Below are 16,155 nucleotides of genomic sequence, written 5' to 3'. Positions count from 1 at the left end.
CAGCCTAAAAAATGAGGACACCCGCGGCAGCCGCGCAGCTCCTGCCCGCGGGGCTGCTCGGTACCAGGGCTGCTCGGTACCAGGGCTGCTCGGTACCAGGGCTGGGGCGCTGCCCGCCTCGCCCCACGGCCCCGAGCGCCGGGAATTGCTCCCTTCGATGCCCGTGCCCCACCAGCTCCCCCCAAAGGGATGGCTGCCGTTGGAATGGGGCGCTAGGAAGGCAGTTTGTGGTGAACTGCCGTGAATCGCAGCTGCAAAGCGCTCCATCCGGTGTAACCACCTCCCCCCGTCCCTGCTCGCTTCCCACGCCTTTCCAGCCAGCCTTGCTGCCTCCACGGGCGTTCGGATGGTGTCCTGGTTTGAGCCTCAAAAGGGAGTTCGCTGAAGGAAAAAAATAAATCAGAAACAAGAAAATTGGCCTCATCCTGGCGCAAACCAGGACGGATGGCCAAGGGGTGAACCTGCCGGAGAGGTGCTCTGCGTGAGGAGTAATTAAACATTCAGCTGGGTTTTCAGCAAGATCTCTGCACAGTGCACTGGTATTCCTGGTAGACTAGTGCATGTGAAATTACAATTTATTGCCTTTGTGTCATTTTTTTGAAAGTGAACGTAGGGAAACCCTGCTAGAATTAGAGTGTGACATAATCCAGTGATAATGGCACTATAAAGTTTAGTGCCTCCACTGAGTTTAGAAGATTTTGAATTTCTGGCTGGTTTTAAAACATGCTGTAGCTGCAGTTTTGGAGGTAGCTTTGTAATCTTAGTAATATAAAGTTTAGTGCCTCCACTGAGTTTAGAAGTATGTTGGAGATTTTGAATTTCTGGCTGGTTTTGAAACATGCTGTAGCTGCAGTTTTGGAGATAGCTTTGTAATCTTAGTAATTTTTTTTCCTGCTATGCATAGTTATTTCTTCTTCTAAAAATGCACATATAATCTCTCTATAAACCCCATATTTTTAATGTTTCCCAAGGAGCACAAGTAGTTAATTTAACTTCAAAAGGCATGCATATATATGCATATGAGTGGTTGTGTGCAGAATAACAGTAGTTACTGTGCTGTTGCTTAATTGAGCTTGTCTTCATGCCAGTGTCAGCTCGAATAAGCAGGAAAATACTCATGTTGCAGACTAGCACTGAAGTATTTGTAATTACCACACACACTACCTGAGCAATTGCCAGCTCCAGCATTAGCAGCACTGGGTCTATACCCCAAACTGCTGGTTTAAGAGCATCTTAGGTTGTGGTAGGAACTTTCAGGTGTCACCAGGCAGGAACAATGTTCCATTTGTATTAGTAGAGGCCAAAGTTAAAAGGAAAACAGTGCTGTTAAATCAGGGGTATTGGCCATTCTCATAGTTTAGAGAGAACAGGATGAGAAATAGCATCTGAAGATTGAGAAGGAGTTTTAAGTTAGACTAGAAAGCTTGCTGTGTTGGCAGAACCATGTACAATGCCTCTCTTGGGCATTGGTATGGGGAGACTGTGCTAGATTTCACTTTGGACAGTAACAACTCTCATTTGTGAAGTTTGAAGGAGGAGCTTTCAGGACACAATGACAATTGTGGGTGGGAGGCAAATGCCAACAAGCAGAGTTAGAGGAATTGGGAGCACAAGCATCTCACCTGCTGCCTTCAGATTGTCAGGGATTCTGAATGGTGGAAAAGTGGTGGAGGTGTGTGGTATTTTTTTCCCCAGTTCTTCCTAAGAGAAGTTGGGTTTATATTGCTTTTGTTGTTCTGGAGGCTCCTGTACTGTGTACAGTGTTTTCATACAAATGTCGTAATATCTTAGATGTCTTAGGACTGTGTTTTTAGTAGCTTTTGGAGGTAAAGTGAACCTGCACAGTTGCACGTTGGTTCTGGAACTCAATCTCCGTGGCCACAGCTTGGCACAACACTGCACTGAAAGGGGCTCATTTCTCCTTGGGGAAGGGAGGGACGAGGGAATTCCTGTCTCCAAGCACCAGTTACGCTGTAACTGGGGCAACGAAGCTGGGGACTGAAAGGCAGTGTCAGAGAAGCTCACCAAGCTGAAACAGGCAGAGGAACTTGCAGCAAGAGCGTCTGCAGGTAGTACCTGCTCTTATCCTGCTCACTCATGCACTCCGTGGATGTGTAAGACATGCTGGGCATCTTTCTCTCTTTTTTTCCCATTCCTTTTGGTGTGTGTTTGTTTCTCACAGCAATTAATATGTGGCTTTGTCTGCTGTGAACCACAATTGTGGGCCTAGAGTCCCGGGGACATTAGAAAAGGCAGTGGGAACGAACTGGTTTTGGAAAAATGTGAAAGAGCAGGGTAGAAAATATACTTGCTTGAAAGATGTCTAAATAGAGTTAGAAAGATTAAGGTGAAAAATGACCTTGAAGAGGAGTGGAGAAAAAGAGACTCTGTGGTTTGGAGAGGAAGAAATCTTGGTGTTGTAAACAAGGAGGATGGAATTGGCAAAGAGATTTTTCATCTTGACACCCTGTGTAGTGCCTGAAATGAGTCTCTGATTCTTTTCTAGTGCCTGTAATGACAAGGATACTTATATTGAGGGATAGGACCAAAAACTACTAAGCAAACAACAAGCAAAGCAAAATTAAGCCAACACAGACCCCAGGGCTCCTCAGGGTAAGTTCTTTCTGCAGTGACTGTGGAAGATTGATTAATTTTTCAAAGCTTCTGATTAAATTTGCCATTTCTGGTGGATTGACGTTGGAAGAACTCATATTTGAAGAAAAGTGTTCTTGTTGAATATTCTGTGGACCTAATGCTTTATAATATACTTCTTATTAATTCCTTTGTTCAAATATTTAACTTTTTTAAATATTAGGTGGCATATAAATCAAGAGCTTTTAAAAATGAACAATGCTTTCATAATAACTCTTGTACCTTTAGGAGTGAACAAATCTCCTAATAAAATGCATGGTTTACTCCTTTTTAAAATACCCTAAAGCCCAATCCTAAAGTCATTAGACAAGAACAATTCACTCTGTCTTAAATGAAATATGCCAGGCAGAGATAATGTCTTGATTTCTGTATGTCTGTGTGCAGGCACACTGGGGAATACCAAGGAGGTAAATCAGAGCAGTCCTTTCTCAAACTGTATTTCTAAATGGGCTCTATTTTGGTTTTGGGCACTGTTTCATCTGCTGGAAAATTAGGTTCAGGCACTCTAATTTTCTAGTCATATATCAGAAAGCAATAACTACTTGCTAAAAATTATTAATTTATTAAAATGCTGTTAAAATATTATATACTATTCAAACATTATTGTATTGGGATATAACTTTCTTTTCCATGGTGATTTAATTCACTGGTGTTCAGATACCACATACCTCCTTTTTCTCATAGTGTCACTATGTGTTTGGGAATTTGTTCCTCATGAATCTCCTAAATAAATCTGATTTAGGAAACTCAGAGCAGACTAGGGGTGAGGTTTTGGCCTATACTAAGGAAAATTGCCATTCAAAAACATCTTAAAATACTGTGAGGTTAAATAATTCTGAGAAAATAGAGGACTTCATATGAAGTCCTGGAAGGCCACCAAATTACTGTCGCCTTGAGGAGGTGAAACATACTCCAAAGACATATTAGGGATTCTGATATTTGTATTAAAACACTTTGCAGAGCCCTTGTGAGCAATCTCTTCTTCCAGGGGCATCCTGGAAATAGAGCTTCTTCTGGAACTGGGTCATTTTAGACATGAAAAAATCTAGTGTGTTTTTTTCTTCCCAGAAATGCCCTGCATTTCTATTCTGCAGCTCACATGTCTTGGACAGTTTCACTGTCAATTTGGCAGTCTGGTAGGCTTTCATATTTTAATATCCAGTGTTTATACCATTACAAACTCCACACAGCATGTAGAAATTTTAGTATAACTTAAAATATTTTTTTTAAATAATTTTTGTCAGTGATATAAGAATGTTGTTTGTTTTTTAAGCTGATATTTCTTGGTGATTAAAGCTTTATCAAATGACAACAAAGAACATTGCAATCTGACAACTTGTTTTGCTGAGGAACCCACTGCACAGAAGGCCAGTTGTCTTAAAATTAGAAAAGTTGCAATACATCATTTTCAATTAAAACTGCAATTCTCTGTTCCTTTTGAATGCATCTTTTTCAAGACTGTTTAATAAATGTCTTTGAGGTTATTTTTCATTTCTCTCTAGTCAGAAAGTGATTCAGTGTATAAAATGAGTCATCCAAACCAGTTACCAGAGTTACCGCCTTCAACTACTTCTGCTTCAGATGCACCTTCAGAGTTGTATCAGGTATGTGTCCTCTCCCTTTGTGTCAGGCTATGTGTTAAATTACATGTCCTAACATGATTTTAGGCAACATATGTTACCAGGTATTAGTCATATGATGTAAAGATAGGAGAAACTATTTAAATTACTAAGTGAAAGTACTGAGCAGGTTGTCAGGTACTTTGTTAGAGCTGCTTTTATTTCGAAAAGTGTTGTTACAGCTTCCATTATGATTTGGACATTAAACAATAGCAGTTTAAATCTGTTCTTTAAATTTATAGTTACTTATTTGCTGTTACATTTTGGAGTAAATATTTTGAGTTTAAGTTTCTGGGGAAGGAAGCAAATAGTACAAATATTTTTCTTCCCAGCAAACTGTGATTCCCCCCCCCAATACTTTATGGCAGAGCACAAAACCCCCTGAGTTGTTCCAAAACCAGCTTGGCAGGTGCAGCATGGATCAGAATGGATAGCTTGTACAACTGCACAGCTACAGCCTCCACTGTGCAACACAAATAAAAATTACTTATGACAACACTTAAGGGGAGGAAGAAGGGAGAGCTGGTTTTCCCCACAAGGAGTGCCTCACAGCTGCTCAGTTGGCTCATTTGTGTCAGCACTTCAGTTGATCTAAGATGCCTTTCTTTAGAAAGATATTGTTTGTGAAGAAATGGAAGTAGTTTCTGATGGGAAATGGGTTATTTTAGGCTTGTTTGAAAATAAGGAAATTTTAAATAAAACATACTCTAAAATAATGGTTAAAAAGTTAAAAATATTAAATAAAGATGAACATTAGAATGTTTTCTTTTCATCTAAAAATCAGTCAGACTTCTGGGGATGTATTAGAGGTTTATGTAAGACATTTAAGCTGATTTAACCAGTCTTGAAAAGCTGTAGAGTTTTGCCAGGTGACTTTATTCTTCTCCAGAAACATCTGTTCCTCTCTGACCAGCTTTTTGCTCAAGGGGCTCCTATGGTTACCATGATTAGCAGGGCACCTGCTCTGCAGCCAGAAAGTTATTCTGCCTGGTGGGGAAGAAAGAATATAGTTTACAAAGTGGGCCTAATTAAGAGAGGAGATGAGAATTCAGAGTTTATGCTGACTTCAGCATTTCCTAAAGGAACACAGTGATTTTCTGGGGAAAATCTCTGAATCTCTGAATTTTTTTTTAATTATCAGTTTATTCCCCAAAACTGTAATTCAGGGACCTACCCATCTGTCTAGTGTGTGCAGTGGAAGAAATTGTACTGAAAAAGTTTCAGAAGCTAATTTAAGGATTTTCAGAAGCTAATTTAAGGAATATGATTGCAGCAGTAGTGTCAATACTTTTTCTTTTTCCTGTCAGTCAGAAGAAAAATGCAAGGTGGATGCAATCATCTTGCCTTAGCTGGTATTTCAGATTGGCAGTGTGTATTATTGTTCTCACTAAGGCTCGTGATAGACTGAAAAAAATTAATCATAGCTGCATCTATGGGTTAAATGAAAAGAAGCTGTTTTATGCTTTAGTATGCTGTTCTCTCAGAGGTCATGAAATGCTAAGATGAGTCTAATTGCACCTCCTAACGCAAGAGTGATGAGGGAACCAAAGATGGGATGTCATGAATGTATTTAGAAGCTTTTTAAAATATCTAAAACTGATGATGGCAATGCTGCATTGTAAAGAGGAAGAAATTAGTATGAAGTAAAAAATCATTAAAGAAGAGGTAGTACAGAAACAAGCTGAACATGAATTTAGAGTAAGAACTTTAAGAACCCTGATATGAAGTATATTCATGATTCTGTCTTATGTATGTTTTTTCTCTGAGGGTATCTTGGTAACAAACATACTTCTTGATTCTTCATCCCTTATGTCTGTGAGTGATCTCATTAAAATTTAGACAACAGGACTGATGACAAGCCAGTCAAGAGGTATCAAGTCACCTAAGAAAACATGGAATGAACAGACAGAAGAAATGCATTACAAATCCTGTTTTGATGTGGGAGAGAAATAAAGATGAGAGTTGAATTGTATGAGATTATGAACTTGTATGATTGTTCAACTGTTACAAGGATTGAGTGTTAAAGGTAGACAGGTCATTAGCAAAGGCTTGAGGAATAACAGTTTTCTAAACTTAAGTTAATGTAAGGAAAAAAAAGGCTTGAGGAATAAGAGTTTTCTAAATGTAAATTAATGTAAAGAGAAGAAAAGAAGGAAGATGAAGATGTGGGGAAGTAGAGCGTACCAGATAATGTACTAAGGTCTTCTCATAAAAAAGACCTTGATTGTGAAAAAAAAAGTTCATGAGTACTTCTAAAGTGTTGTGTAAAATAATCCTTAAACATGTGTGAAAGATTAGGATGTAGAAGGAGAGTGGTGGTCACATGACTCTAAGTTGACCTTATGTATTTGCTCTTTGTTCTTTAACTCTGTTGTAGCTCTAAGACTCTTTGAATTACTGTGCTCTGTAAAGCTCTTCCTTTTTTCCCTCAATTTCAGAGTGTCCTCGACAGCAGCTCTTATCCTCCTTTGATGCAACAAACATCATGGACTTTGGCAGCTCCGTTCAAAGAGCTGAGTTGTGCCCGAAGCCCAAGTGATTCCATCGCCAATAATTATTCCCTTGCTGCACGGAACCTGACCTTGAAAAATGTGTGCAGACCCAAGTCCTCTTCTGCAACAGGGACATCACAGAGTGCAGCCCAGCAAAGAACAGCTCCACTCTGTATCCACACCTGAATGTGTTCATAAGTTCGGCGTTGCTTGTTCTATTTGCTTATTTATTAGGCATCATCCCTGGAAAAATCACTTATCCCTAAGAAATGCAAACAAGCTTCCCACCTCAGGGGCAGTGTAGACAAATTTCCAAATGTATGCGTAACTTTATTAAAAGTAAGGCCAGTTTCTGATTAATTAGTTAGGTTCATCCCTCCAGTCACATGCAATTATTTGGAGGGAATTGTTTGCAAAGTAGAAAATACATTAATTACACACTAGCTCTTACTATTTCTACATGTACAGATTTTTTCATGTGCAGTATATTTGGTGGAATTATACATCTTTTAGAAGTGCTTTTATATTCAAAATAGAAAGTAGCAGCGCAGAAAATGTATTGTGTGCAGGGAGGTAAGTAAACACTGAAGTCTTAAGCATGAGTTTTCCTGAAGCTATTTTATAGTTCCAGAATCAGAAAGATTATTTAACACATTATTTCAATGTCTTGCTAAAAGCTTAGACAGAACTAAAGGCTTTTCTGTGACATTGTAGTTTTCTGTTATTTCATTATCTGAATAATTGACTTAGCTGCATTTTTCACCAATCTGAAATAATATCTCCTCTGAAAAATACTCCTGTATATGATTTTCTTAACTGGTGCTTAAAGATTCAAAAGAATTTGATCCTTCTAGGAAAAAGCTCAAGCTTATACAAAGAAGTCAAGGGAGTCCTGATAGGTAATGCACTGTAATGTTACACAGATTATACAATGAATCTGGATTGTTATACAATCAATCTAGATATCTGATTTCTTACTTCTTTTTACTTGGGTGCTATGTTAAGCATCCAGACACGAAATGTTGTGTCTCCCAAAAGAAAAACCTGTGTGCATCAAGACTGAAATTGCATTGTGTGCTAAGCCAGCACCTTTAACTGCTTCTTTGTGGCTTGACAAATTTCAATCTCAGACATGCTGATCTTCCTTTCATGGTTACTAACTTGAGAACCCAGAGTTTAGTTAAAAGAGATGCAGATTGTAGAAATGAAGTCTCTCAGTTTTGCTGTGGGTGTTTAAATGTGCTGTAATGCTCCTAGAGTTGTGTCAAGTTGAGTGCTCTGCTGTACTGAATATTTCTCTTCTTTGTGCTTGTGTTCTTGGTCTGCAAAACAAGGAAGTAGTCCTCTCTGGAAGTGCTGTGACAGTAACTTTCTTGTTAAGATAACATGGTGATGAGTACCATAAAAAATTATCTTCAACTAAGGACTTGATAATGTGAAGTAAATTGAGAGAGTGACAGCCTGCTCATCCTGAGCAGTGTGGCCAAAGCCCCTAAAGGGGACAGCATATAACCACAAAGAAAAGTCTGTAGTGTAATCTTTATGCAAATGAGCCAATTGGAACTTTTGGCTCAGATTGTTAAGATTTTGATAAGATAATCACCTTAAAATAGGTGGAGTTCCTGAACAACCCAAGTCATAGTGCTAATAAGTTTGGCTCTGATAGAATTGCTTATAAGATATTGCCTGGGTGATACGGTGCAGCTGTAACTTTTACACAATTGTGTTACTTCCATTAAAGTGAGCCATATTATGCAATTTTACTGAGATTTTTTATGACTAATTGAAATCCTTCATAGGTCATACTTGTCCTCAGCACAGTGTGTTTTATATATAATGCTTGTCACTTGTTAATTTGATTTAAGAAATCATTACTGCTTCTTTATTCACTAAACTTGTATTCTTTTTTTTCACAAGTGCACCAACTTCGTCAGAGGGTTTGGATCCACTGTATGCACCTACTCGTACACCAGGATTACATATACATTATACAGACAAACAACCATTGACCCCAGAAGAACAATTCGAAGTCATGGACTTACAGGAGAAGGAGAGAAGTAAACAAGAAAGGCCACCTTCAACCAATGAGATAGAGGTATTTCTGTGATTTCTTTTTAAGATAAAAGTAGCATGAGTAATCATCTGCAATATATGTCTGTGAAGTGTAGAAAGTAGTTGAGAAAACAAGGCAGTACATGAGGATTAGAAGATGTAAATATTCAGAATAGCAAACTCCTGTTAAATATTGTCAACTTTCCCATTTGTTTCTCATTTTTGTTCTAGTGGGTTTGCAAGTAGAAATATCTTCTCAAATTCTTAACCTGTGACATTGTTGGCTATTACTTCACAGATCAGTAATTTAATATGCTGCACTCAGTTCTCTTGGTATATAAGTTAACATCAAACCAGTTGGGAAGTCACAGAATCACAGAGTGTCAGGGGTTTGACATGACCTCTGGCCATCATTAAGTCCAGCTCCCCTGCCAAAGCAGGACCAACTCTAGGGCAGGTTGCTCAGAAGTATTGTAAAAATGTCAGACATTGGCAGTGTTTTAAAAAGAAACGAGAGACAGATAACCAAAATCCATTAAATTCAAACACCTTTCAATTATATAAAAGGCTCTAGTGATAGAAAAGCTAAAAATATTTCATAGGAATTAATTATCTGTGGTAAAATTAATACATTAGGCATAATATTTTTGCTGTTATTTTTTAGCGGTACAGTTACTACGTCTTTAATGGAGTGCGGGAAGACATGTTGGCACCTCAGGATAAGGAAGTGATTAATGCAATTTTAAAGCATGTTCCAGATCACATTCTTGTTGACCCAAACCTGAAGAATTCACTTGAGAGTTTTAAAGAAGAGATTAAGGCAGACTATACTATCAGCCTCATGAAATCCACTGGTAAGGCTCAAAATCTATTAGCAATTCAGAGTATGTAAACATTGCACTCTGAAGGCAAGTCTACATTCTGTTCTTAGCACCCATAAAGAATTCTTTTGGAGTCAGTAGAACTGCAGTAGGTATCTCAGATAATATAATCTGTAATCATGCTACATAACATTCCAGTTTCAACAAATATCTGTTTACTCAACTCTCCGTCCCATCATTTAAATGTAGTAATTTCCAAATTCAGTAGTTATGGTTGCATGGAATTCTTTTGTCCATACTTGCACAGTTTCCCATTCCTAATTCAAGTCAAATCACATTCAAAAGGCGTAATTCTGCATCATCACATCAGATGTATAAAGAGAGAATTGATCAAACGATGGTGGACAAGGATTAATTTGTAGCAAAAGAAATTAGATAAGAAATTAGGAAGACATTGTTACTATTAAGATTATGAAGCGCAGCAGCGGATTATTCATTGCTAGAGGCTTTCAAGTACATGATAGGTGCACCTGTCAACAGCAGTCTTAAGTATATTAGATTCTGATGTGGGGGGAGGCTGTTTTAATAGATACTTCCCAGATTAACATTTTTGTTATTCTGCAGGAAGTGAGTGATACCAATTAACAGCCTAATTAATCTGTCTCATAACTCCAGTGAAGTCAGATGTTACACTGGGATCATGTCACAAGTTCAAATAATTTAATTTTAGACATTACAGTTACATTGTATCTAATGTATGTTATTACACTGCTCCTGATCATCAAATAGAAGATAATCTATAAATAGATACAAAAGTGTCATAATCCTTGAAATTCAGTAATGCCCATCTGAAAGTGAATGTGAAAGTGACAGTTCTGTAGATCATGCAATTTTTTAAATTTTCTTTTCAGTAGTCCTACAGTTTACTTGGGTTTTCCACCTGTGAAATTATTCCTTTCAGTTTTCTTAAATACTTAATTTCTTAAGTATCTCTATGGATACACTGTGTATGTAGGTTTTGACCATAAATGCATTCTCACCATGATATATCTGATTTGCTCTAGTCGATTACATCTTGTTGGATCCTGCAGAGAGAGAGAGACTGTTTATTGGAAGTACCCCACGCCCCTTTCCCCAGAGAGTTGTCCGTGCACCAGTCCCATGGCACAAGTCTTACAAAGAAGTGAAAAGCTGGGGTGAAAGAAACCTCTTCATAGTGAATCCACTGATGCCCACTTTACAAAAGCTCTGGTTTTCTGAGTAAGATGTCTTGTTCATGGGATCTTAATTAAATTCAGAATGTTTTATTTTATGGCTTGGTTGGAGAGGGCCTCTGCTGACTTCTTACATATGCTATAGAGATCCTGGGGAAGTCAGTAGAGAGAAAGTGTTCTGTTTTCTAATGGGTTTTTTTTCTGAGCCTGTAAGAATCTCAACATAAAATTATTGTTTATTTGCAGAATCTGAGTGCAAGCATGAACGTGTTTGACATGTCCACAGTGAAGAACAGATAATTTTGTGCTATGAAAAAAATATCCCCTTTGTTAAAAGGTGTTATCCCTAAATTAAGATTCAATGCTCAAGTAAATTCCCATATTGATTCCTGAAATTAACAAAATTCATTCTTTAAAATTGATTCTCTTTCAGATGTCTGTTGTTGGAAGTTGTTCTGGGGACTTTTGAAAATTGAGATGTGTTTTCTTGTCAACTTAAATATGGTAGTTAGTAACCTTAAGAACTGTTTTTGCATTTAAGTAACATTTGCAACAGTTCAAGCTCTTGAATATTACCGACTGTGGTACTTACTGCTATTAATGCAGAATAGAGGCTATAGGTGTCATTGTGTGCTTTTTTTGATGCCTGGATATACTAATGAATTCAGGAAAAGGACAAGAAGTTATTCTAACCATTGTAGCAAAAAATTAACAAAATTTTAAATGTAACAAGTACAAAGTAAAATTTGTGAAGCCTTTTATGTTTGCTAGTAGCAAAAAAAGAACAAACATTAGAAATGCACTTGTTGGACAGCTTAGCAATTAAGTGATATGCATTCATGCAATGGCATTATTGATGTTTATAAATACATATTAAATCTTCCTGACTGTGTTTCATGGGTTTCTTTTAAACAGAATTCCATAAAATACCTACTGTTTTGCTTCCATAGGTATAGGCATCTAAGGTTTGTTCGCACTGAGGAAATGGTTTCCGAAGGCCTCCCGCCGCTGCCCGCTGAATTTGAGCAGGTCGTTCGAAGACACTGTGTGGAAGCTCACCATATTCTTCAAAACAAGTCAGTGCCAGATGTACTAACAGTAGATAAACGGAGTGTCTTGGAGTCTGATTTATATGAAGCTCCCTTTCTAGAATAGATTTTAGGTTGAGATGACACTAGTCCCAGCCACAAGGCTGCCAAAACGAAGGGGAAAATAACGAAGAGGGACAAACATCTGGATGCTGAGCAAGCTGTTGAAACTGCAGAAGTGCCTGCACAGAGCAAGTGGGAATAAACTGGCTATGAATAAATGTAGACTGGAAAATAAAAGGTTTCTGGCCATAGAGGAGTAGAATTTAAATCTATAAAAACAGTGACAGAAACCCTAACTTTTAAAATTCTATAAATTGATCAATGTAAGAAGGAGATTTATATAAGGTAATAGACCATGCTATTAGGTGACTGAATCTGCCACAGGGGATCTCTTCCAGATTCAGTGTTTTCATTTAATGCTGATATTTAAATAATGTCACTAGTATTTTCTCCATTAATACTAATTTAAACTCAAAATAGGAGTCCATTACAACAAGAATCCTTAGCTTAAAAGCTCAGGTTTTCTGCAAGTCCTTGTAGGTCCTGTTTCATTTGGCATCTAGTTAACGATTCTCTACTAGCCCTTTGAATTTTGCTCATTCTTTGGGTAATTTGGTAGATTTCATTGGAAGGAGCAAGGTAAGACTAATAAGCTTTAAAAAACTTTCTCTCCCTATTATTCCATTATAGGTGGATCCCAGCTTGTGCATCCATTTTCCTTGATCAAAAGAAGAAATGGCTTCATCTTGCTCCTAAAACGGATTATGATTCCCCCCAGCAAGTTGAAAGCTATTTTCGTTCAGTGGCAGCTCTAATGTCATTACAACTCCGTGAGATGGTCATTAACTCCCTAGAAGATCTTCTTGCATATTTTACGATCCATAAGGTATATGCTGTGAATTGTATCTACAGTTTTCAGTGTTATATAGAGATAATAATTCATATAGGCATAAAATGTAATGCTCTTTGAAAGCTAAAATCACTGATAGCTCTTCCCTCCGTAAAAAAGTGCCTGAATCCTTCAAGCAACTGTGCATACTCAGTGCAATTTTCTTTTCAACAAAGAGCCGCTCACTTGAGTAATTATTCATTGTAGGGTTACAACTAGCAGTTCATGTGAGTTTTTAACTCTGTCTTGAGTGAATGTGCTTTTTTTGTTTGTTTGTTTTATTGTTTTATTTTCCTTGACCATAAACAAGCAAAACACTTAAAAAATGTTTTCCTGAAAGCACATGAATGATTCTCTTTGAAGTCAGAAGTATGTACACTTATGCGTGTATCCTATACTTATGCATCATTCATCCTTTGCAGAGAAATCTGTGTATGTGGTGTCCCTGTCTATACCAAATGGGTGCCCTGTATTATTTCAAGGCATATAATTGTAATTATACCACTGTTTTGACAACTATAAAGTTGCCTCTTTTTGGAAATGAGTTCTTTAAATTTCAGATCACCCAGGATCTACCATGATAAGACAAAATGAAATGTATTTTAAAAGAGTAAATGTAACAGATTAAATACTGCATTATAGCCAGAGGATCACACGTTGTACAATATGCTGCCAAACTTAGGCAAAGCCTTGCTCCTGGGTGATCATGGTGGTACTGGTGGTTGGTCTTTTTGGGGTGGGTTGTTTTGTCTTGTGAGTTGGTTTGGTGTTGGTTTTTTTTGTTTTACATTGGTTTTGTGGGTTTTTTTTGTTGTTGTTGGTTTAAAAAAAACATACAACAACATTATTGCATCTACATTATGAGTCTAGTAATGGATTAGGATTCATTTACTGTAAAGGCAATTTGGGAGTAGGTGAGTTCTTACTAACTATACAAGGCAATTGAAAGAAAGAGGATCTTGCACTTTATTCTAGATTTTATTTCTGATAGGCATTATGGATTATTATTTTTTTTAGAGCTTTTGTTCTGTGTGATAATTAGTGCTTCTGTTAAGGGAAAATCAAGGCAATTAGGCTGAAATCTTGTTTCCTAATTCCAACTTTTATAGATGCATTTAGTAGTTGGCACATTTAAATCTTGTGTATTGGGGCATCAGTGTTTTAAATAAAAATCCGGGGTCAAGATCGTATTGGTGCTGTATAGTTAAGAGATCTGGGGGGAGTTTAAGTCTTTTAAAAATTATTATAGTTGCAGTTGATTTCTTTGGCATGTACAATTTCCATTCTTTTCCTTAAGGATGGAAATGATTTCACAGAACCATATCAAGAAAAGCAGTTCTTTGTACCTCAGATACTAACAATCGAACTCAGTGTGGAAGAACCTGAGATTGTCTTTAAGCCACCTTTGAATGAATACTGGCATGTCATCAGTCATAGCTTCACAGAGATCCTGAACAGTGCTGAGGAACTTCCAAAGGTACTGGATAAGTTATAGGTGTATACAAAATACACTGTGAATGAAAGCTGTCAATGATGTAAAAAGTTATGAAAGAGGCAAAAAAGTGACAAATGGAAGATGAAACTGAGGGTTGTGTATCATAAGCTGTGTGAACTTCAGTGGTTATAGAAGACAGCATAGGAATTGTTCTTTTTCAGACTCAAGTTTTATGAAATCCCTGGTTTGTTTTTCATATGGTTTTTGCAAGTTAACGGTGTGTGTAACCAAGGGTTAATTATGAATTGGAGCCTTTACACATGGTGGTGTTTTTACCGAATAAGACATTTTTTGGAAGTGGTGGGTTAATGGATAATAGAATAACTTATTTCCTCTGTTTTACATATTATGACAGTATTTGCAATGGTTCCCTTTAGGTAGAAAAATTGTTATTTCCAGAATTAAAAAGAGATGATCTCATTCTCAGTACAGTCAAACCAGATGAAACGTTGTTTACAGATTATGTGAACAAACTTGAAAAGATCTTTGAGAGCAACATTGTTGGTCCACAGAAGTAAGTTGTGGCTCTTAACTTTATTACCTGTTCCTACTTTCAGATTCATAATAGTATCCATTTGACTCAAGCAAATAGTTTGAGTTGATTTGTTTCTTACTATAGAGAATTTTCACATAGCAATCTTATGTTTGTTTTTGTGACCCTCTGTGTTTAAGGTATTTAAACGCGTACAGGAAATATAGCAGTCTTTTGGACAACAATGCACAGCAAGAAGTCACAGCTTTCTTGCAAGAAGAAAATTCCTTAGAAGCTTTAGCAGAGGTAATATTTAACTGACAGCAGCTACATGTTCATAGAGCAGCTAATACATCATGCTTGACTTCCTAATGCATTGCGTAAAGAACTTCCTTTCAGATGACTTGTTTTACCTTTGGGAGTACCAGGGAAGCCATCGCAATTTTCACAGCCCCGTGCTATGGGTTTGCTGTGTAAATGCAGAAGCAATCTTATTTATGGCCTTCTTCTATGGGTTTTGTAGGGTCCCACTAGGTTGCTCAGAGTATTTGGTGAATCTGCATCTTGCTGGTCTGTTGACTCTCTTGCCCTTAGTTAGCTCTTTCTGCTTTTCTCTCTGCATTCCTGAGTTAGCCTGTGGCTGAAGACTTTTTTAGACAACCTATGGTGTTCCTTAATATGACATATTACTGTGCAAAGCTTTCAGCCCTGGAATCTGTGGATGGGAGCTGAGGTCTGGAAGGAAAAAAAAAAAAAAAGTTGCTCCCTCTTCTATGTGGCATATATTCTCCTTTTTTCTGATTAGAAGTAGTTTTGTAGGTTTTTGTATCTATGGATCTTCAGAAAAAATAACAGATTTATTATTTACTATTTGTAGAAGATTGACAGCTTAGCAGAACTGGAAAGAGAGATTGCTGCCATGCATGCCACTGTCCCTCTGGCCTTGTTCTGTCTGGATGCTGTACAACTGAACAAGGAACTCTGCAATCGGACCCAAAATCTTAAAGACAGATTGATTGAATTTGCAATGGTGGAAAACAGAGAGTTAAATCAAAAGTATGTGTTGTTAGCATGCATGGTTCTTGCTGTCTGTGTGGACTGATGCTGTATGTCTGTGGAAGAGTTAACTTTATTCATCTGCTGAGCAACAAAACCCCCACACTGGCAATTACCCCACCACCTGTTGTCCATGCCCATGGCAGGGAGGTTGGAACCAGGTGATCTTTAAGGTAGCTTCTAACCCAAACCATTCTATAATTCTATGAATTAAAGCATACTTCCACAGGGAATGGAGAGACAATCACAATAAAAAATAATTCAACCCACTTACTAAAAAACATCTCCAGGTGGAGATGAAG

The 16,155-nt window shown here is 37.5% G+C and overlaps 1 protein-coding gene across 1 annotated transcript in view; it reads left to right on the top strand.

Moving 5' to 3' along the window:
• Positions 1–4,166: 4,166 nt before the first annotated feature.
• Positions 4,167–16,155, top strand: part of DNAH3 (dynein, axonemal, heavy chain 3) — a 54,856-nt gene continuing 42,867 nt past the window's right edge. Inside the window, exons 1-12 of the mRNA XM_010003238.1 lie at positions 4,167–4,256; positions 6,710–6,935; positions 7,650–7,662; positions 8,681–8,858; positions 9,480–9,669; positions 10,701–10,896; positions 11,801–11,926; positions 12,632–12,827; positions 14,128–14,307; positions 14,703–14,839; positions 14,998–15,103; positions 15,675–15,853. Of these exons, the coding sequence (XP_010001540.1) occupies positions 4,179–4,256; positions 6,710–6,935; positions 7,650–7,662; positions 8,681–8,858; positions 9,480–9,669; positions 10,701–10,896; positions 11,801–11,926; positions 12,632–12,827; positions 14,128–14,307; positions 14,703–14,839; positions 14,998–15,103; positions 15,675–15,853 (1,805 nt within the window). The 5' untranslated portion in view covers positions 4,167–4,178. The remainder of the gene's footprint in view (positions 4,257–6,709; positions 6,936–7,649; positions 7,663–8,680; positions 8,859–9,479; positions 9,670–10,700; positions 10,897–11,800; positions 11,927–12,631; positions 12,828–14,127; positions 14,308–14,702; positions 14,840–14,997; positions 15,104–15,674; positions 15,854–16,155) is intronic.

This window comes from Chaetura pelagica, unplaced genomic scaffold (genome assembly GCF_000747805.2).
Source record: "Chaetura pelagica isolate M959 unplaced genomic scaffold, ChaPel_1.0 scaffold138, whole genome shotgun sequence".
Lineage (NCBI taxonomy): Eukaryota > Metazoa > Chordata > Aves > Apodiformes > Apodidae > Chaetura > Chaetura pelagica.
This window is presented reverse-complemented; position numbering and strand designations above follow the sequence as displayed.